Genomic DNA, 23,847 nt, shown 5'->3' with positions numbered 1-23,847 from the left:
TAAACAGTTCACGTTTTATTCTCACCCTCACAAGTCCCACTCCCGCATTGATCATTTCTTTGTTAACGCCCCCACGCTCCGCACATGTACGAGTTCGGACATCCAGGCGATTTCGTGGTCGGATCATGCACCAATTACTCTGTCACTGGCCCTTGCCTCAGGCTCCTCCCGTGCTTGCCACTGGCGGCTTAATGAATTTTTACTTAAACATGATCCTTCCAGGTCTGAACTGGAGAGTACTCTGAGGCTTTACTTTGCCGAAAATGCCTCTCCTGAGGTATCGTTGACCTCGGTGTGGGAGGGCCACAAGGCAGTGTTTAGAGGTCAGTGTATTGCACTATCTACGGCCCTGAAGCGGAACGCAAACAAGGCGAGACAGCTTCTGCTCAGCAGGCTGCATGATCTGGAGGCCAGCCTCCTGCGATCTCCTGCGGTTCATACGCTTAGGGCTTTAGTGAGCACTAGGGCGAGCTTACGAGACTTAGAGGTTGGGAAGACGGAGAAAGCTCTTCTCCGTCTGAGACAAACTTTCTATGATAAAGCGAACAAATCCCATACACTTTTAGCAAGGCAACTCCGTGAGAGGACTGCGGTCACCACACCCGTTTCCATCAAAGATGCATCTGGCACTTTGCATTCACACCCTTCTAAAATCACCCAACTTTTCCATGACTATTATTCCACCCTTTACAATGACCCAAGCGTTCCCCATAACCCTCCGACTCCCGCTTTGACCCAAGCAATTGACGAATATCTGTCGGACTGTGACCTCCCAAGGTTGTCTCCCACGGCCCTGCTTAGCCTTAACTCTCCAGTGGTAGATGAGGAAGTAGAGGACATAATTAAAGCCCTCCCTAACAACAAGGCCCCTGGGCCTGACGGCCTGCCCTACCTTTACTATAAATCTTTTTTGCCGATCCTGCTTCCCCGACTTACTTCATTATTTAATGCTTTCATGGGCGCGACAGCCATCCCGAGGGATATGCAAACGTCCTTCCTGACCGTGCTTCCCAAACCCGGGAAAGATCACACTCTATGCTCTAGTTATAGGCCAATAGCTCTCCTAAATTCGGATTTAAAAATTTTTACTAAGTTATTGGCTAACAGACTGAATGTTTTTATGCCCTCATTGATACATAGAAACCAAGTGGGGTTCATCCCCGGCCGTCAGGCAGGGGATAATACCAGGAGAGTGATTGATCTTGTGGAGGTGGCGAACAGGAACAATACGGAAGCACTACTCCTTAGTTTAGATGCAGAAAAGGCCTTCGATAGGCTAGGCTGGCCCTTCCTGTTCGCCACGCTCCGGAGGGCGGGGGTGGAGGGCCCTTTCCTACAGGCTATCTCTCACCTCTACTCGTCCCCGAGGACACAGGTTAGGACCCAGTTTGCCCTCTCTCCTGCGCTGCCTATTACTAATGGAACTCGGCAGGGATGCCCTCTATCCCCTCTTTTGTATGCCCTGTGCATCGAACCCCTTGCTGCCCGTATAAGGCTAAACCCGAGCATTCATGGCATCCCGGTCCGGACAAGGGACTTTAAAGTGTCCCTGTTTGCGGATGATGTCCTCCTATCCTTGACTCAGCCACATGTTTCCCTGCCGAATCTCCATAAAGAATTGGATGCCTACAGCCTTCTCTCGGGCTACAAAATTAATAATTCAAAGACGGAAGCCCTTCCCCTTAATATGGCCCCGAGGACTTTGTCCACCCTATCCCACTCCTTTCGCTACGCTTGGAAGACATCCTCTCTGAAATATCTGGGGGTACATCTTACTCCGTCCTATGAGACTCTATATAAAGCTAATTTCCCCCAACTTTTTAGGGACATTAGGACATCCCTGGCCAAATGGAAATTACTAAAACTGTCCCTCTTTGGCAGGTTAGCGACCATTAAGATGAACATCCTCCCTAGACTTCTCTACCTCTACGAGACTCTACCCATCCCTATCCCTCCGGCGCACCTTAGGTCGCTCCAGGGTGACCTTCTACGGTTCTTTTGGAACTATGGAAGACACCGGCTGGCACGGTCTGTACTATTTGCCCCACGCTATCAGGGGGGTTTAGCCTTCCCCAATATAACCAAATATTATTTAGCGGCCCAACTTAGACCAATAGCTTCGTGGAGTACTCTACACGCCTATAACCGCTGGTCCCAAATTGAGAAGTTGTGGTTGGCCCCTACACATCCTAACTCCATGTTGTGGAGCACGGACATTAGCCTTAGTAAATATCAATTACTGGGACCAATAGCGCTGGTTCGCACTTTATGGCTCCGCTCCAAAAAAGTGTATCCACTGTCCTCCCCAGCCTCCCTGGCCACCTCTTTTTTGTTTACTCCCGCTGTTCCGGATAGTCTGACATCTCGAATGTCCCAACCCTGGTTTAGTAGAGGTCTCTTTCGTTTTGGTCAGCTGGTGGACACTAGGACTAAGTTACTTAGATCTTTCCAGGAATTACAGGATTTATATGATTTACCTAAACAAGCATTCTATAGCTACCTGCAGATCCGCCATTTTGCACAATCTTTTACAACAACCCTACAATTCTCCCCTTTAACTGAGTTTGAGAAGGTATGCTTGGAGGGCTCGTCTCCGAAGGGTATGATCTCACGTACCTACCAAATTCTAATAGCGGATTCCTCTATGACGGGACCGCGGCACGCGTATATGGATAAATGGGACAGGGACTTGGGGGAGGCCGTGTCTTTGGAGACCTGGCAGCGGGTCTGGTCACGTGCAGCCAAAAGCTCTGTTTGCACTTTATATAAGGAAAATCAATACAAGGTTATGCTGCATTGGTATCAAACTCCGTCCCTGCTCCATTCTATTTACCCCTCCGCGGACTCCCGCTGTTGGCGCTGCCGTAGTGCAGTTGGGACACTGTTCCATATTTATTGGACATGTCCACGAGTTGTCCCCTATTGGGAAATGGTTAGGGCCTTATTATGTACAATTTTTGAGGCACAAGTGCCGTTAGACCCCAAGCTGTTTCTCCTGGGCCTCCCTCCTGCCACATTCTCCCGATCCTCCCAGTCCCTATTAGCCCATGTGTTGACGGCTGGGCGCTGCCTAATTGCCCTAAAATGGAAGAAACGGGAGATCCCTTCACTAGTTGAGTTACACACTAGAATTAGGGACGTCAGGCGTATGGAATATCTTACAGCTTCTCTAAATAATACGCTTGACAAACATAACAAGGTATGGGGACTTTGGGATAGGATGGAGGCACCCGCCTTTTGTGTGTAGAGGGGGGGGGGGGGCGTGGGGTCGGAGGGGGCGTCCTTTACTTTACTTTAGTCTCCTTTCTTTTGCTTCCCTTTTCTTTTCTTTCTTGTTCTTTTTCTAATCTGCACCATTTCTCTCCCATTCTAGGGCTGTTCGCACGACTCTTCGTGTTTTTGTTCACCTTTCCTATTTTTCTTCTTTCTCCTTAAGTTCCCTTCTTTTTCCCCTCTTTTTTTTAGTCTTTGAAAGGTTTGTTTAATTGACCAGTAGCAGGCTGCAGGAATCTAACTCTCCAGGTAACGGAGTGTCATTGTAATGTACTGCTTGAGTTGATGCAATGCTGTACTCTATGCCTTTGCTTGCTGTGGTCTGTGACCGTTTGCTTTTATTACTTGTGCCTTATTGTTCCTTCTTTGATTTCTTTGTTTCCCTTGAAATTTCAATAAAATGTCAGTTTTCAAAAAAAAAATTTTTGGTGGTGGTATTGTTCTTGCAGGTTTTTTTGCTTCTTTTCCCTTTATTATGGGTTGTTTTTCCCTTGAATTACTTTTAAGTTAGTGTACTCTTGAATGACATTTATAGAATTTGTTTATCATACATGAATTAATTGTAATGTATTTTACTGTTTCTTACTTGTAATTTGGCTCTAATTCTGTTCCGTTTTAATCACCACTATTCCCAAACTGGTTGCTATCAGTAGGCCCAAAGGAGTTCTGATAGTAAGTTGGTAATCCAACTTTTTTGACTTAAGTTTTCTCACTCAGGCAATTTGATTATTGGGGCCGAAGTGATGTTCCGGTCGGGGGTTGGTCTGAGTGGTTTTGCTTCCGCTGGCTGCCTCTGATGTGTGGAACACATTTAATTTTCACAATGATCTTGACATCCTGCTTATATAATCCACCTCTATGAACACTAAGCCACGCCCCTGATGACGTCAAATGTATGACAAAATGTGCAGGAAGGAGCTTGTGACACAACATGATGAGAGTGTATTCCGGGACGCGGCAGCCATCTTGCTGGCGGTTTAAGCCACTATTCGGTGCCTGTTTTTCATCTACAGCATGTAAGTGCAATATAGCATCTTTTAATAAATAAAGTATTTTTATAAAGCTTACTGCACTATGAGGCGCATTTACTTCTATTACATGGGCAAAACTATGTACATGGATTCAACGTCCTGATAATGGTGATCGAGTGTGGAGAGTGTTATCCATCCTGCTTCCAGTCTGCTATATCTGCTGGTGTCTGGTCATTCATGGCTGATTAATGTTTTCCTCTTCTATGCAATAATTATTTGATCCCTGTAACAAGGGTCCAAAGAGGAGGGTAAGAGGCAGTTTGTCTGGGTGACGGTGGTGGTGATCTTCTCTTATACGCTTTCCTACTATACCCTATGGACTATACCATTATCATTTTCAATTGATGATAAGAAGGGCTTTATGGACATTTCTTAGCGCTGCAACTATTTTATATATATTGCATCATTGTTGTTCACCAACATTATGGCGGCTGCTTATTCTGTTATTGTTTTTTCAGTTTAGTGTTATTTAGCGCACACCTATTTCTATGGTTCTAGTTTGAGGTCAAACTCCAGCTAACTCTTTTTAAGCAGTTACAGAAGCATGCTGGTTTTCTTTTTGGGATAAAAGTTTTAACTAAATTAATTAAATAAAAGTTAAACTCCAGGAACTAGACAAAATTTACCCTTGGAAGTGGACCTCCCCTCCCAGCATGACAAGGGTTAAATGCTCATTAAGTCTAGGGCAAGGGTCTCCAAAATACCACTTGCGGGCCCTTTGCTTGCCTTTATATGGCCCTTGGGGCACTATTCTTTCCACTGATACAAGGCACTATTCCTCCCACTGACACCAACATTCGGGAACAATTCCTTCCACTGACACCAGAGATGGGGAACTAAATTTTCCCAATGACACCAATGATGGGGCACTTTTACTCCCACTGACACCAATGATGTAGTTTTTTTTCCTCCCACTGACCACCAAGCCTATGGCATTGTTTACACCTACCAATGCAAGGGAATTGTCTACTTCCACTGGCCATAGTCCAGCCTCCTTAAATTTTGAAGGGCAGCAAACTGGCCCGTTGTTTTGAAAGTTTGGAAATCCTTGGTCTAGGGGAGCCAAAGAGGCTGTAATGCTTTTACCCCCACTACAGTGCTCTCCTTCTCTCCCTCTGGTTCTCTGATGTGTAGGAGGTCCCTTGGATTCATCACATACAATGCCGGGTTATTGACCCTGTATTGTATGTTGAGTAGGCTGGAGAACGACCATGGCTGTGAGCACCTTAGAGAGGCGGCAGCACTGGACTTGTATGGATTAAGGGAGACTACCAGAGCAGAGAATTAGGTATTACTCCTTATTTTGGCACTCCTAGACATAATGAGATGTTAACCCTTGCAGAGTTTGTCTAAATCCTGATGATGGGCTTTAATAAAAGCTGATCACTTTAACCAGCCATGTGAGTGTTAAATGGTTTGTCTTAACACTCTATCTGCCACTTCCACTGGACAGCTTAGTTAAAAGAGAAGTGTGGGATAGCAAAAAAACAAACATACATACACATCTATATGGCTATAGCATTGGTCCAATGCTGCATCTGTCCCCCGCCAGCTCTAAACCCAAGAACTGACCAAACACATCACCACTGATGGCTCAGTTCTTGGTTTTCACTGAATAAAGACCATCAGCCATCGACTCTTTGCTTTGTTCTTTCAACACTCACTGGAGTGCCAGGCTGTGAAGGTGTCAGGAGTGGCTGGCTTAGGCTCTCAGCAGTGCACTGAGAGGCTGAGCCAGCTGCTGGTCAGGAATATGGGTGGATCACAACTTTATTGTTGGGATCTCTGCAGAGCCTGGACCGGGCTTTAGCTTGCTGTTGGCTGAATTTGGGTCACAGAATTGCAGTAATACGTGCACTCCTGTGGCCCAGAAGAGAAGTATTGCCAAAAGAGTTTAGGCCAGACATTTCTTTTAAAGGAAGTTGAAAAATAACAGACTTACTGTCCAGACCACCAGGTGAAAATAAAGGAAAAAGGGCCCTAAAAAGAAAATGAAGCTGCCACATCCAAGGATCGGTAAGCTGCAATATATTACATTTTAGTTTTACAGATACATATGCTTTAAGTACTTACTAACAATAAGCCACCTGAGGCATGTGCATAACTAAGTCCTGCTACAATACATGGCCAACACACATGCGAATACATAACCTGAAATGTGTGAAGAATTCATAGTAATCACCTCAAAGGCCAAGGCTGTAGCTAAAAATGTCCTCCTGACAAGTAGTTTAGTGTCCACATATTCATTTTGGAGGTGTCAAGCAGACTGGATAGCGATGCACACATACCATAGCAGATAAGCTTCCATTTTACACACACTTCAGAACTGGGAGATGGTCAGGCTTCTGTAACACACATATCAGAGGCAGTGGGGGAGGGACATCTGTTATACATACACCTCAGAGGCAGGGAACTTCTGTAAAAAAGACACCTTGGCAGCAAGGGGACCCTGTGATACATATACCTCAAAGTAGAGGGGACGTGACTTCTATACACACACCAAACATCTCTGTCTCTGTTAAAATACTAGAAGTCACGCAGTGTCTCTAAAAATCCTGGTGTAGGTAACAACAACAAAGTTCATTTTGGTCCTCATCGGATTTCAGAACACCTGCTTATGTGTGTTATGGAGGTGCACAGGTATGATTTCCAGTTTAAAACATAACTCCATCTTTCAAACAAGTTTGATACTGTAAGGCAGGACATAGCAAAAAAAAAAAAAAAGACAGTAATAAATTGTATATATTAACTTATTATACCTCTACTGATTTTGACTTTCTTACACTGTCGAAGTGACAGCATTGTATTGCTTGCTACAGGGTCTTTGTACATTTTACTATGTTCATCTACATATATAAGGCAAATACACCAGGATAAAAATTATTGAGGAGCTTCAATTTGACCCAGACTTGGGCTCGGTGAACGTGGAAAGCAACTGTCTTTCCTGGACAATGAGATTGACCTAATATGACCATGTGACTTCAAGGTTCAGCCAAATATAAATTCAGACCAGGCCTGGAGCGGAACCCAAGTTTGTCACTTATATCGACTGTTGTTTTCAAAAAAGTAACAGGTATTTTTAGCTGAGTCCAATGAAGATGGAAAATTATAGTTTTGTGGCTGAAATAAACATCTTTATACTTGTTCATGAACCATATATCCCCTCGATACAAGGGATGATAGCGCTTTTCAAACTAATAAACAGTGAACCAAAGGTGGTAAAATAACTAATCCACAAAGCAAATTTAATAATATGAAATAATCCACACGTGTATGTGCTCAGTGTTCATAACAGTTCTCGCTTCTTTCTGTGCAAAAAAGAGCTGATAGTGTGAAGAACTCCCAAGCCAGATGGATCCAAGCAGAGGAAAAATCCTAACGATAGAGGCAACACACTCCACTCATCAGAGCGAATTGACCCCTTGTTTTAGCAAGTGAGTCAACAACAGCTCTTTATACCTCCACTCCTGCTTCTCTGCAGCTCTCCTCCTCTTTAAACAGTTTCCACAACTTCCACACTTGTGGTATATGATCTGACCGTATTCTCAACAAGTGGCATGAATTAAGGAAGAAAAGAGGGCTCCATATAGTGAAAGTACAATTTATTAAACCATAAAAAAGTTGCACTTACACAATAAACAGTATCAATAACCTTGTACCATGTCATGCCTCCTCCAAGATGGTCACCATAGCTTACCAGCAGGAACTGGATTTGATGTTACTAGAAGTTACTCCCAACATGTTTCGTCATAAAAATGTGACATTCTCACACATGGCATGCCTCCTCCAAGATGGGCACCGTAGCTTACCAACAGGAACTGGATTTGACGTCACTGGAAGTTACTGCTCAACATGTTTCATCATAATAATGTGACGTCCTCTCACCCTAGCTTACCAACAGGAACCGAATGGGATGTCACCAGAAATGAATGGCCAACATGTTTCATCATAAAAATGTGAGGTCTTCAGGAGGCTCCTGTGGACGTCACATTTTTATGTCAAGACATGTTGGGCAGACTTCTGGTGATAAGCTGCGGTGTCCATCTTGGAGGCATGACATGTGTACAAGGCTATTGATACTATTTATTGTGTAAGTGCAACTTTTTACAATGCTATACTTTAATAAATGGTGCTTTTACTATATGGAGCTCTTGTCTTCCCTAATTCATGCCACTTGTTGAGAATATGGCCGGATCAAATACTAACAGTGTTCAATTTGTGGAAACTATATAAAGAGGAAGAGAGCTACAGACAAGCAGGATGGATGTATAAAGAGCTGTTGTTGACTTTCTTGGTAAAACAAGGGGTCAATACAATCTGGTGAGTGTAGTGTGGTGCTTCTTTGTTTATGATTTTTCCTCTGGTTGAATCTATCTGGCTTGGGAATTCTTCACACTATCAGCACTTTTTTACACATAAACCAGAGTGAACTGTTATGAACTCTGAGCATATACACATGTGGATTATTTCATATTGTGAAGTTTGATTTGTGGATTACTTATTTTACCACATTTGGGCCACCGTCTATTTGTTTGGAAAGCAATGTCATCCTTTGTATCTATTGGATATATGGTTCATGATCTATTAGGTAATTCATCATCAATGCTACCAGCATTAATTTTCAATATATATATATATATATATATATATATATATATATATATTTTTTTTTTTTTTTATTTGCCATTTGAAGTATTTGTATCATCAGCCGTATATTGTACAGTGTACATCGGATTCAGCAATCTTGATACTTGGAAAAAAGGGTATGAGTACCACAGCGCTGACAGCCTGAATAAATACAATAGTGCAACTGTAGTGCATACAACATTAAGTGCAAAATAAATCCAAAAAGAATAATATATCAAGCATATATATATATTTTTTTGGATTAATTTTGCACTTAATTTTGTTGATATATATATATATATATATATATATATATATTTATTTATTTTTTGGATAGTTTTTTGGGGATATTTTTTGGATTAATTTTGCACTTAATTTTGTATGCATTGCAGTTGCACTTTTTTGTATTTATTCAGGCTGTCATTGCTGTGGTACTCATACCCTTTTTTCGGTGTTTTGACTTATGTCATGTACAGCAGTGACAGGCCTAATCACTAATTAGTATCTTTAGCGCAAGGGATTGTTTTTTTTATCACAATCTTGATACTTGTGTTGAAGATTTGTGAAATGAGCCTATTGTGGTAATTCTGCCTGGTCAATCCCACCCATGTGTATTGTGCATGAAAACTACATGTTCTCTATATAGGTATTTATTCACAGCCCATTAAAAAATACAGATAGGCAGCAGATTTTAATTCTTTAGCTCTTAAGACAGCAGAAACCACCAGACTGGGTTTCTTTTTTTTTTTTTGCTACTACAAAAGATAGCAAAATAGTAAAAGAATACAAGTTTGTTTTAGTAATAGCAAAAGGCAGATGAGAAAATAAAAAAATTCACCTAATGCTGACCTTAGAGGCTGCTGCCGAAAACAAGATCCTTTTGTAGCCTCATGGTAAGAACAGTCCTGATAGTAAGCTTCCTACAGCTCAAACTGACATCAGTGTAAGTACTGTACATAGCACTATGGTAAGCTTCCCTGGGGGCAAGGCCTATTGTAAATACTTCCAAATACTCTACAATAGATGCTTCGGCAGCGCTGCCCATTGATTTCAATGGCAGGGGTGGTGGAGGATTGGTGTATACACAGCTCACCCACCACCCCAAAGACGCTGCTTGCAGGACTTTTTCTTCCAACCTGCAAGAGCACCGTCCCAGTGTAAGACAGGGGAGTAAGTCTACAGGCGCTTTACAGGTGCTATCTTTAGTGCTAAAACGCCAGTAAGGCACCTTCAGTGTGAAGGAGGTCTTAATACCACACCACCTAATTCCAGAAAAAAGCATATAATATATAGTTTCAATGAATGTTATAGTAACAACTGCAACTTACAAGATTTTAACCCATAGGCCGCGTACACACGGGCGGACTGTTCGCCCAACTTAGTCCGCTGAACAGTGTTTCAGCGGACAGTCCGCTCGTGTGTGGGCTTCAGCGGACTGTTTCAGCGGACAGTCTGACGAACAAAGTCTTACGGAATTTCCGTGAGACAGTCCGTTCAAACTTGGCTTTGTCCGTCCAAACTTGGTTTCAGCGGACAGTCCGCTCGTGTGTAGGCAAGTTGGACGGGCTAAGTATCGCGCATGCTCAGAAAGGGTTTACACGGCCGAAGGTTGCATTGCAGTGTATAGGACGTCGTTTTTCTAGTCCCGTCGTACGTGCTGTACACGTCATCACGCACGTTTTCAGCGGACTGTTCGTTCATCGTGTGTGGTCAAGTCCGTTCATGCTAATTTTGAACGGACTGTTTGTCGGATTGTTTGACGAACTTAGTTGGGCGAACAGTCCGCCCGTGTGTACGCGGCCTTAGAAAAGAGCCATAAAACATTTCCTGATAGCGTTATTTAACGCTAAAACAAAAAATGCAATACATTGCAGCATACCCATTCTTAAATGTGGTAGCTGCATACAGTGACTTAAAAAAGTATTCACCACCTTGCCATTTTCTGTGTTTTGTTGCCTCACAACCTGGAATTAATATGGATTGTTTGAGGATTTGCATTATTTAATTTGCAGGACATGCCCGCAACTTTGAAGATTTTTTTATTTTTTTATTGTGAAGCAAACAAATACGACAAAATAACAGAAAAAGTCAATGTGCATAACTATACTGCCACCACCATATGTCACTCTGGGGATGGTGTTCTTTGGGTGATGTGATGTGTTAGGTTTGCACCAGACATAGCATTTTCTTTGATGGCCAAAAAGTTAAATTTTAGTCTCATCAGAACATTTTGGGAGTCTCCTATATGCCTTTTTGCAAACTTAAAACGTGCCATTTCGTTTTTTTGCAGAAAGTAATGGCTTCTTCTGGCCATAAAGCCCAACTCTATGGAGCATACGCCTTATTGTTGTCCTATGTACAGATACTCCAGTCTCTGCTGTGGAACTCTGCAGCTCCTCCAGGGTTACCTTAGATCTCTTTGCTGCCTCTCTAATTAATGCCCTCCTTGTCAGGCCTGTGAGTTTTGGTGTGCGGCCATCTCTTGGCAGGTTTGCTGTTGTGCCATGTACTTTCCATTTGGTTATGATGGATCTGATGGTGCTCCTAGGGATCATGAAAGATTTGGATATTTTTTTTATAACCTAACCCTGACTTCTCAACAACATTGTCCCATGCTTGTTTGGGGAGTTCCTTGGTCTTCATGGCAGTGTTTGGTTAGTGGTGCCTCTTGCTTAGGTGTTGCAGCCTCTGGGGCCTTTCAAAAATGTGTATACGTAATGACAGATCATGTGACACTTAGATTGCACACAGGTGGACATCATTTCACTAATTATGTGACTTCTGAAGGTAATTGGTTGCACCAGAGCTTTTAATGGACTTCATAACAAAGGGGTGAATACATTATGCACATGCCAATTATCATTTTTTTATTTCTGAAAAATTGTTTTATGTATATATTTTTCTAATTTTACTTCACCAACTTAGACTATTGTGTTCTGATCCATCACATATAATTCAGATAAAAAAAAAACATTGAACTAAAGGCTGTAATGTAAAAAAAATTGGTAAAAAGCCAAGGGAGTGAATACATTTGCAAGGCACTGTAAGGTTTTTTTTATTTTATTTTATTTTTTTAGGCTTTTTCATTTACTTTTACCTGGTGATTCTGCCGGGAACACACTTCCTGTCTTAGGGTGTCTCTGCTCTGGATGGAAAAGCTATGAGACAAGAGACATTTTTAGACAGCAGCATCGTCAAGACGGGGTAGGGATGTGTTAGCTGCACCAGCAAATGTTTGGATAGACTTGACTAACAAATTATACCCAAATTTCCACTTTTTTAACAGTTGCAGGAACTGTTTTTTTTTCTTTTGGGATAATGGTTTTAACTAAATGAATTAAAGTTGGCCATCGTAAGCACCCCTGTCATTGTTAAATGGTTTGTTTCAACCCTCTAACTCCCGCTTTTGCCAAACAGCTTGGTGCGTTAAAGAAAATTTAAGAAAATCAGACTTACTGGCTGGATCAACAGGTTAAAATAAAGGAAAATACACTGAAAAAAGAAAGCAATTACAACCACCACATTAAAAATTGTAAGCTGCAACATTTTAAATATTTAATGTATATTTTAAATTTGAGATTAAGATTTAATATCACTTCAAGTATTCAAATGCAAACTTAAGTGGGATAGTGTAAACTTCATCAGCTGGAGCTCAGCTGGGGCCTCAGTCATTTTAAACCTTTACCTACTGTAGCTGAGGGGTGCAAATAATGGAGGGGTGCAAATAATGGAGGGGGGGGGGGTTGCATATGGGCCAAAAAACACTGATTAGACATGCTTTGGAATATGGTGACTCTATGTAAATCAACATATAAAGGTGTCTACAACATCCTTGTGACATCTATTAACTATTAAACATTTCTGGACACTAGGCACAAAGATAACTTCAGGAGCCGTTTGCCTAAAGCACTGCTTTACAGTATTAAATTTGCCAAGCAAATTGAGTTATACTTTAGGTGGACAGTCAGAGATTTTAATGGCATGTGTCTAGTGTAGCTATGTGTCAGTACTATAAAAAAGGAATACCACAATTATGTGCATCACATTCTCCAATCACTTTCTTCTTTCTTTTAAATTTATGTATACCATGGTTTACCAAAACTCAACAGTTTGAACCTTACACTTACCCTTCACTCTCTCTCCTCTGTTGAGCTGGATCTCCCCGGGTCCTTGAGGTTCGTATGACTTCACTGCTATGAACGTTCTTCCAGGAACAGCGCTGTACAGTTTCCTTTTGGGCCCCCTAGGGCCGGTGCTCCTCATATCCAGGGGCCCGGGGCTGTAAACAAACACATAGGTGATGGTGCTGAGTGCAGGTGGGCGTGCCATTTGGGAGGTTGGTAGCTCATAACTACCCCACAGTCTAACTGACATTTCAACTCTGAGGTGGACAGTGACCCTTGCTGCTTGTTGTGGGCCACCAGGTCTCCATAGCAGGCCTCAAACACTCCCCCCAACTCATTCTGACTTCAACAATCTCGTATCAAGCTTGGCTCTCCTGTATAGAAAGCCCCCACCTTGATGAGGGTGATCTTGTACTCTGTTTGCCCTTAAATCACCTCTCCCCTCCCTCCCAATCCCAGCAAATCCAAAACAGTGATAGAAAATGAGGTCAGAGAAGGAAAGCAACAAGGCAAAGGGGTGATATATACGATAAGGTAAGATGGAGGATATAGAAAAGGCGATTGTGAGAAGGGCACAGAAAAGAGCTAGAGAAGGGCACAGGAACACAACACTGTGGATCAAAAGGATAAAGAGTAAGAATCCAGAAGGTAGACGAAAGGGTAGCAGAAGAGGGCTGATGAGAGATGGACAGGGAGATAAATAAAGATACACAGATGCAAGCAGTATGGGAACACAAGGAGGATGGAAGGAAGGAAGGAGGGAAGGAGATTGAAGGATGAAAGGACTGTAAAAAGGGATAGATGAAGAGAATGATGGAAAGCACGGCTGTCTGCAGTTCTCCCTGTTCTTTTGCCGTTTCAGTTAAACTGTCAGCAGGAGAGGAGGGGGAGAGCGAGGGAGGACAAGGGGAGGAGAAGGGGGGGTTTGTCCATTCATGCTTCTCTCTCCCCCTAGCATTCTACAATACCCAGACCTGCTCACCTCCGCCCCCCACTCACCAATCTTCACCTTGATCAATAGGCAGCCCTTCATTTTGTATCACCACTCGTATCTCTTTGGCCTCGCTCTCACTCCTATTCCTTCCTGATTAATCTCTAACAATATATCATGTTTTTTATTCAATATCCAGAACTCTTCACAATTTAGAAAGGTTGCATTATTTCTTCCTGATTTTTTGCATCCCATCCTTATTTTTTTTTTTTTTTCAGGCACTTATATGGTCACCCTTATTTCTTATTGACATTCAATTTTCCATATTTCCCTCCCAAACATTTTAAACATTCCCAAATGTTTTCTAGTGACCCTGTTGCCTTCAATTATCTTTTGTGGGACCATATTATTCTTTATTGTTTCCCTTTATGGTGTCAACAGCCCTAGGTTCTGCTGATTAAAAGAAAAATCTGAGTGGTTTTACAGTAATCTCTCCCCCTCTTATGTCTAGCTCTCTTACTACATCCTTTCATTTTGTCCCTTCTCTCTTGCCCTCTCTTTTCCTTCCTTCCCTCCCTCCTTCTCACTTTCACTCTCTCCCTCCTCTCTCTACTGCCTGACAGATTTTGAATTACTGCAGAGAGAGTGTGATGGGAGCTGAATATTAATGCAAAATGTGTGACAGCGAAAGAGACTGTTTGGTTATAAACAGAGAGACCACTCCATGTTAGACTCACTGGCTACCTTGGAAAAAAAAAAAAACATTGTTGCACCATAGAACAATGACATATACCTGTTATTGTAGATAGCAAGCAGCCTCCTACCTATTTGAACACGGTCCTTCTCCCAATAGACAGTAATGTAACTTTACCAATCTACAATATTGTTAAGAGACCATAAAGAAAGACCATAAATGCACCCAACACTATAATAGTTTATGCTACAGTTCAGTCTATGTAACAGTAAATATAGTTAGTCTTTGTGACACCATATATAAACACCATATATAAACTGGGTTATTGTAGCAGGACTCATTCAAACTGCAGCGTAGTTGATGCTGGGCTATTATCAACAGATTGGGATATCATCATACCAGCAGGTAGTGTTTGTTTGTATATATATATATATATATATATATATATACTGTATTACCAAAAGTTTTGTGACCCCTGTCTTTACACGCACATAAACTTTAATGCCATCCGAGTCTTAGTCCTTAGGGTTCAATATTGAGTTGGCCCACCCTTTGCAGCTATAACAGTTTTAACTCTTCTGAGAAAGCGGTTTAGGAGTGTGTCTATGAGAATTTTTGATCATTCTTCCAGAAGCGTATCTGTGAGGTCAGGCACCGATGTGGACGAGACGGCCTGGCTCACAGACTCTGTTCTAATCCATCCCAAAGGTGTTCTATCGGGTTAAGGTCAGGGCTCTGTACAGGCCAGTCAATTTTCTCCACCCCAATCCCACCAATCCATGTCTTTATGGATCTTGCTTTGTACACTAATGCGCAGTCATGTTGGAACAGAAAGGGGCCATCCACAAAGTTAGGATCATGAAATTGCCCAAAATGTCTTGGCATGCTGACGCCTTAAGAGTTCCTTTCACTGGAACTAAGGGGCCAAGTCCAACCCCTGGAAAATAACCCTACACCATAATCCCTCCTCCAACAAATGATTTGGACCAGTGCACAAAGCAAGGTCCATAAAGACATGGATGAGCGAGTTTGGGGTGATGGAATTTGCCTGCACAGAGTCCTGTCCTCACAGACAGAGCTTGACAGGCCTGCACAGAGTCCTGTCCTCAACCTGAACACCTTTGGGATGAATTAGAGCAGAGACTGCAAGCCAGGTCTTCTCATTCACATCAGTGCCTGACCTCACAAATGCACTTCTGGAAGAATGATCAAACATTCCCATAGACACACTCCTAAACCTTGTGGACAGCCAGAAGAGTTAAAGCTGTTATAGCTGCAAAGGGTGGGCCAACTCAATATTGACCCCTATGGATTAAGACTGGGATGCCATTAAAGTTCATGTCTGTGTAAAGGCAGGCTCCCCAATATTTTTGGTAATATAGTATATATACACACACACACACACACACACACACACACACACACACATTTATTTATAATGCCATAGTTCCTCTTTAAAAATTATGTTTCCTTCTTCATTAAAATAAACATTCAGTGCTTTGAAAAAGTATTCACACCCCTTGAAATCTTCCACATTTTGTCATGTTACAACCAAAAACGTAAATGTATTTTATTGGTATTTTGTGTGATAGCCCAACACAAAGTGGCATATAATTGTGAGGTAGAAGGAAAATGATAAATTGTTTTCAATTTTTTTTACAAATAAATATCTGAAAGTGTGGCCTGCATTTGTATTAAACCCCCTTTTACTCTGATACCCTTAACTAGTGAAACCAATTACCTTCAGAAGTCAACTAATTAGTAAATAGAGTCCACCTGTGTGTAACTTAATCTCAGTATAAATTCAGTTGTTTTGTGAAGCCCTTAGAGGTTTGTTAAAGAACCTAGGTGAACAAACAGCATCACGAAGGCCAAAGAACACACCAGACAGGTCAGGTATAAAGTTGTGGAGAAGTTTAAAGCAGGGTTAGGTTATAAAAAAATATCCCAAGCTTTGAACATCTCTCTGAGCACTGTTCAATCCATTATCCAAAAATGGAAAGAGTATAGCACAACTGCAAACCTACCAAGACATGACCGTCCACCTAAACTGACAAGGCGGACAAGGAGAACATTAATCAGTGAAGCTGCTCATGGTAACTCTGGAGGAGCTGCAGAGATCCACAGCTCAGGAGGAAGAATCTGTCCACAGACCAACTATTAGTCGTGCACTCCAAGCCTTTATGGAAAAGTGGCAAAAGAAAAGCCATTGTTGAAAGAAATTCATAAGAAATACCCTTTTCAGTTTGCAATAAGTCATGTGGGGAACACAGCAAACATGTGGAAGAAGGTGCTCTGGTCATATGAGACCAAAATTAAACTTTTTGGCCTAAAAGCAAAACGCTATGTGTGGCGGAAAACAAATGCTGCACATCAGCAGGGCCATGGTAGCTGGACAGATTTGATGGGAGGATGATGAATATAGCCAAACACAGGGCAATCTTAGAAGAAAACCTGTAAGAGTCTGCAAAAGATTTGAGACTGGAGTGGAGGTTCACCTTCCAGCAGAACAACGACCCTAAACATACAGCCAGAGCTAAAAGGTTTAGATCAAAGCAGATTCATGTGTTATGCCCCATACACACGATGAGATTATCGGACGAATGATCGTCCGTTTTTTATTGCATGCTAATCTCAGATCGAATCTGATGAGTTTACTAAAGTCACGAAAATTCCCGCACGACAGAAAAAAAATTCGGAAGTGATGTCATGTGTTGTAATGCATTTGTATTGCATTTTCGAACGATAGCTGTACTGATTAAACGAAAATCGTACGATCTGGCATCGTGCGAAAAAAAATTCCGTGCATGTCCGATAGAATAATATCGGATGAACTGTCCGAATCGGCTCTCGAAAGCTCTGTACTAACGATCCGATTATCGTACGATCGCTTCGAAAGCGGTATTTTCCGTACGATTTTCGGATCGTGTGTACGGGGCATATGAATGGCCCAGTCAAAGTCCAGACCAAAATCTAATTGAGAATCTGTGGCAATACTTGAAAATTGCTTTTCACAGCTGTTCTTCATTCAATATGACAGAGCTTGATCAATTTTGCAAGCAAAAATTTCACTCTCTAGATGTGCCAAGCTGGTAGAGACATCCCCAAAAAGATTTGCAGCTGTAATTGCATCAAAAGGTGGTTCTACAAAGTATTAACTCAGGGGGGCTGAATACAAATGCATGTCACACTTTTCACATGTTTATTTGTAAAAAAAATGTGAAAACCATTTATCATTTTCCTTCCACCTCACAATTATGTGCCACTTTGTGTTGGTCTATCACATAAAATCCCAATAAAATACAAATACGTTTTTGGTTGTAACATGACAAAATCTGTAAAATTGAAAGGGGTATGAATATTTTTTCAAGGCACTGTATAATCTACCATCACTGAGCTCCCTCAAAAAAGGTAGTTGCCTTCATGCTAATTCTCTGGCTTCAATAATTTTTTTAGGCAAATGAACCAGAACAAGCATGCTGACCAAGTAAGTCTTCACCTCATTTGCTGCATACTTGTTCCTGTTCAACAGACTTAGCAATCCAGAGAAAATTTAGTAGCTAATTTATTTCTTCTCAAATACAAAGTGGTGCATTTATAAAAGAGTATTTGAATAGCTGTTTGCCCATCAAAAATGCATGTAAATTTGTTCTGTGCAAATGGGGCAAAATCAGACAGAAGTTCAGCAGATCAAATGTGTCAATGGGGAAAATACTGCATTATGGCCACTATATGGCGCAGAGTATCATAGAAAATAAGAATTTTCAGTAGGTCCATCCAGCTCCATTATACCTCCTGAGAATTTTTGATGACGAAACGTGTTGGACAATACTTCTGCTGATGTCACATCGGAAACAGAAAGTGCTCATCGGCCATCTTGGATGAGGGTGATTTTTAAGTGTATTACAGGATGGTGACAATGTCTTTTAATGTAAGTGTAGTACTTGTAGTTTGTTTTAAAAAACAAAACATACTTTCGTTATTTCCAAAAAAAGCTGCGCTAAAATGATCCAAAAATACCATGTGAAATAGATAAATAAATAAAATAAAATAAATAAATATATCCAACAATATTTGAACAAAAAAGTAGACCAAAAATATATGTGTTCAAATGTTAGTCCATATTCCCCATCAGCAAAGATTCTGATTGTAGTCTCCAATGTGTAACACACCACACCAATAAAGGAAAAGTGTCATCAGAGTTGCAGGGACAGGCTTCCACCACCAACACTACTGCCGCTTACCAGCTAGACTGGTCCCATCACAGAGACCAGATATCGCCACAATGAGAACACTCCCTCTGCAAATGGACCGCCTGGAGGATGTATCCCTATTAGGCACTCGATTCAAGTGGTTGAAAAGATCCTACGGCCACACCGCTCATTGCCCGGCACATATAGAAACGAGAGGGATCGCCATAGTGTAATAAAATCTTAGGTTTAATGAATACAATAAAGGTTGCACTTACATAAAGTTGAAAAACAGTTCGCTGTTTAAAAAACAAGATTGCCGGCCGGCTTCATGAACGCTGCCCGTCGCTTCCGGGTTCAGCGTGGATCGCAGTGACGTCAATACGCCACTCCTCCCTACACCGTTTCGTTAAAAGTAACGTCTTCCAGGGGCACGGGCGTCGTATTGACTCACCGCATTAAGTACCACTGCGTACAATTAGTTCCGCCCCACTCTGAGCTTCTGATGGCCATATCAGGTAAGGGCAAATCGGACTGTCGTATGGGCGGATATAAGAACGCTTTCGCCACATATCATCAACTATAATATGGACGATCGTATCCTAAATATTACGCTGCCTACCCAAACGAAAAAAACAATTTAGATCAGAAAAACCATATTATATCCAGGCAGGAATTACCTTAAACCCGACTGGATATCAGATATATGCGGTGACCCAACACTCAACATACTTAAATCAGTTGGTATATTCAGAACTAAATTTCAAAATTAAATATATTTATAAAATAATGTATATATTATATAAAGAATAAAAAATAATAGTGCTGTATTTTTTGGGTTACATTTTGTTTTGATATTGATACACGAATATAGCAGCTGTTCAACACTTTCATAGTGATATTTGCTCCAATACTCGCAGATTATGGATATCTTTGAGTATAGAGCATCTAAAAAGGTGAACACAGATGGTGTCTTTGAACAGTACAAATATGATGAGGGTGATCTGAGTGGATTGTTTATGCGATTAAAAAATCTTACAGTCTCAGAGGTGCATACACAGTGGGATATCGTTTTCTTGGAAACTTACATTAAAAAAAGTATGGTTCTTCGAAGTTTACGCTGGGAGGTGTGCCCCCAAAAAGGTGAAACAGAATTGGAGGAATGGTTCCGATATTTCAATGAGGCAGGAGTCAGTTTCCTCCAATTCTTCTATCCCAACTACCCAACATGAAAGTACGCAACATGAATATATACATACAGGCCTCTCTAATGCATCTACGTTTAACCCTCCTGGGGTATTGGCCCCTTCCGTCAGGGTCTTTAGGGTCTTTGTCGTATAAGGGGAAGAAACGATTACGGGTCTCCACCCCATATTCACAATCCTCCCCTCTCCAATTATCATGGTAAGGTTGGGAACCACCATAATGGTTAGGTGGTGCACCATAATTGAAAGGTCTCTCATTAGGTGTATAATGGTTATAAGGTCTTTCCATTCTCCCTCCATTACCATAAGGGTCTCTGCCATAGTAAGAATGTTCTGGATTAAAGGGCTGACGATATTCCCTGTCATAGTATCCCATCTGTCTATATGGGGGTGGATGATTCCCCCCAGAGTTGCGATACTGTTGTCCCGTCCTCCCAGTATTGGAATTTCTCTGTGGAGATGAATATGACACCCTTCTCTCTTTCTTACTGGGTTTACTCACAGGTTTCCTCTGAGTTTTCTGTCCTTGACTCACTATGGGTATGTGTTGTATTTGAGAGGCTTCTTGTTCAAAAGTGCCTCCGCCCTGAATTCCTATTTCCATTTGTAAATCGGAACGCAATGTTTGTTCCTCTCCCAATTTCTTTTGCCATTAGAAAACACTATTGGCCTGGTAGTCCTCAAAGTCCCTATTGAACTTTTTTCTTTTTTTTGTTTTTTGCTCCCTCTCCTCTTTATCTAATGTTTTAAGCAAAGCTGTGCTCCTATCCTTATATTCCTCTTTATCTTTATGTGGCAGTAATTTATCCTTCAAGGTTTTAATCTCCCCATCTAAACGTATTTACTACTTTTTCTGGATACCAAGAATTGGAGGAAACTGACTCCTGCCTCATTGAAATATCGGAACCATTCCTCCAATTCTGTTTCACCTTTTTGGGGGCACACCTCCCAGCGTAAACTTCGAAGAACCATACTTTTTTTAATGTAAGTTTCCAAGAAAACGATATCACACTGTGTATGCACCTCTGAGACTGTAAGATTTTTTAATCGCATAAACAATCCACTCAGATCACCCTCATCATATTTGTACTGTTCAAAGACACCATCTGTGTTCACCTTTTTAGATGCTCTATACTCAAAGATATCCATAATCTGCGAGTATTGGAGCAAATATCACTATGAAAGTGTTGAACAGCTGCTATATTCGTGTATCAATATCAAAACAAAATGTAACCCAAAAAATACAGCACTATTATTTTTTATTCTTTATATAATATATACATTATTTTATAAATATATTTAATTTTGAAATTTAGTTCTGAATATACCAACTGATTTAAGTATGTTGAGTGTTGGGTCACCGCATATATCTGATATCCAGTCGGGTTTAAGGTAATTCCTGCCTGGATATAATATGGTTTTTCTGATCTAAATTGTTTTTTTCGTTTGGGTAGGCAGCGTAATATTTAGGATACGATCGTCCATATTATAGTTGATGATATGTGGCGAAAGCGTTCTTATATCCGCCCATACGACAGTCCGATTTGCCCTTACCTGATATGGCCATCAGAAGCTCAGAGTGGGGCGGAACTAATTGTACGCAGTGGTACTTAATGCAGTGAGTCAATACGACGCCCGTGCCCCTGGAAGACGTTACTTTTAACGAAACGGCGTAGGGAGGAGTGGCGTATTGACGTCACCGCGATCCACGCTGAACCCGGAAGCGACGGGCAGCGTTCATGAAGCCGGCCGGCAATCTTGTTTTTTAAACAGCGAACTGTTTTTCAACTTTATGTAAGTGCAACCTTTATTGTATTCATTAAACCTAAGATTTTATTACACTATGGCGATCCCTCTCGTTTCTATATGTGCCGGGCAATGAGCGGTGTGGCGGTAGGATCTTTTCAACCACTTGAATCGAGTGCCTAATAGGGATACATCCTCCAGGCGGTCCATTTTCAGAGGGAGTGTTCTCATTGTGGCGATATCTGGTCTCTGTGATGGGACCAGTCTAGCTGGTAAGCGACAGTAGTGTTGGTGGTGGAAGCCTGTCCCTGCAACTCTGATGACACTTTTCCTTTATTGGTGTGGTGTGTTACACATTGGAGACTACAATCAGAATCTTTGCTGATGGGGAATATGGACTAACATTTGAACACATATATTTTTGGTCTACTTTTTTGTTCAAATATTGTTGGATATATTTATTTATTTTATTTTATTTATTTATCTATTTCACATGGTATTTTTGGATCATTTTAGCGCAGCTTTTTTTGGAAAAAACTAGTATCTGTTTTGTGGGTATCTCACTTTTAAAGTTGCAGCTGCACGTATAGTATAAGTTTCACATATTTTTTATTATGTATGTTTTGTTTCATTAATCACATTTAAGAATAGCGCTGTATTTTTTGGGTTACATACTTTCGTTATGCAGGGTTCCTCTTCTTTGTATTAGCCATGTGGAGGAAAACTGTATTGAGATGCCGTTTATAGGGCGAAGCTGTATACTTATCATAGAACTGAAGAGAGAGTCATAGAGGAACCGACAGACAATTATTTCTGGTCTTATACACACAAGCCTTTTGGACTCACTTGCTAAAAACAAGGGCTCATTCAGTCTGTGTGCGCTGAGGAACGTTCATTTGTTGAAGCACGTTTTTCTTTGAAGCACTATAGTATGTCTCGTTTGTCAGCAGAGTGATCACAATTACACTATCCAGCCCCCTGTACAACTGGATAGGAGGAGCGGCGTGGTGGCTGCATATAGAGGAACCGATCTCTCCATTTTCCTCCCGCTTCTCCTTCTCTCCCTCCCACAGGCATTCAGCGGCTGCAGGAGGAACAAGGAGGGGATTGGTTCCTCTGAAAGCAGCTTCTCCCACTGCTCCTCCAATTCAGCTTTTTTCTGTTTCCTGCCTGTGTGCTCTTCTGTCCCCCTATGCTCTTTACTGGCCCCCCTGTGCTCTCTCCTGGCCCTCCCCCATCCCCTGCAGCTCTGCTGACTTCCCCCCTACCATCAGCTGCTGCTGGGGCTGCTGTCAGGATGGAAAGCGGGCAGGGGCATTAAATGTGTAATTTGCAGGCCTCTTCCTTGTCTCAATTAATAGAGTCAGTGATCCGTACCGATCACTGACTCTGTTCATTCATAACTGAGACATGGTAAACTGTGTTTACTATGTTTCAATTTGTTGATGAATGGGAAGCTCTGTACAGAGCTATTCTTATCCATTCATTCTGTGCAGCTGAGGCTTCAAAAATGAAGATTGTGGGCTGCATCCTCAGTCTCCTTTATCTGTCTCAAAGGTGGAACATCAGAGATTTGTTTAGACCCCTGATATTTTACCAAAGCCCCCCAACGAGGCTCCTAAAATATTGTAAAAATAAACATAAAAATAAAAATAATAAAATAAATACAAGAAATATGGTAAAAAATAAAACAATAAAAAAGAAAAAAACTACTGACTACTGAGTTTCTAGTTATGCCACTGGGCAACACTGTTAATTTATTTTATTTTTTTTCACTGTCTGATGTTTAATATAACACTGTATAACAGTAGCTACCTTAACCGATTGCCGACCGCTTCACGCCGATATACGGGGCTCGTACAGGCAGAATCACGTACCTGTACAATGCCCTTTAAGAGGTACGTGCACCCGCGGCAAGCTCTGTGAGTCGGGTCGCGTGTCCCACGGAATCGATCGCCTCATGGGGATACCCGTGATCACCTCACGCGGGAGGTGCTAATGTAAACAAGCATAGTAACAGTGCCTAG

The 23,847-nt window shown here is 41.6% G+C and overlaps 1 protein-coding gene across 6 annotated transcripts in view; it reads right to left on the bottom strand.

The window, feature by feature from the left end:
• Positions 1-23,847, bottom strand: part of SHANK3 (SH3 and multiple ankyrin repeat domains 3) — a 595,219-nt gene that overhangs the window by 131,534 nt on the left and 439,838 nt on the right. For all 6 annotated transcript variants that reach the window (XM_077474101.1, XM_077474102.1, XM_077474098.1 and 3 more), the window contains one exon: positions 13,058-13,209. In XM_077474101.1, coding sequence (XP_077330227.1) covers positions 13,058-13,209 — 152 coding nt within the window. The remainder of the gene's footprint in view (positions 1-13,057; positions 13,210-23,847) is intronic.

Source organism: Lithobates pipiens, unplaced genomic scaffold (assembly GCF_037356315.1).
Source record: "Lithobates pipiens isolate NorthernLeopardFrog02 unplaced genomic scaffold, aLitPip1_a1.2 Scaffold_8, whole genome shotgun sequence".
NCBI classification, from domain to species: domain Eukaryota; kingdom Metazoa; phylum Chordata; class Amphibia; order Anura; family Ranidae; genus Lithobates; species Lithobates pipiens.
Note: the sequence above shows the minus strand (reverse complement) of the source record. Positions and strands in the feature narration are given on the sequence as shown.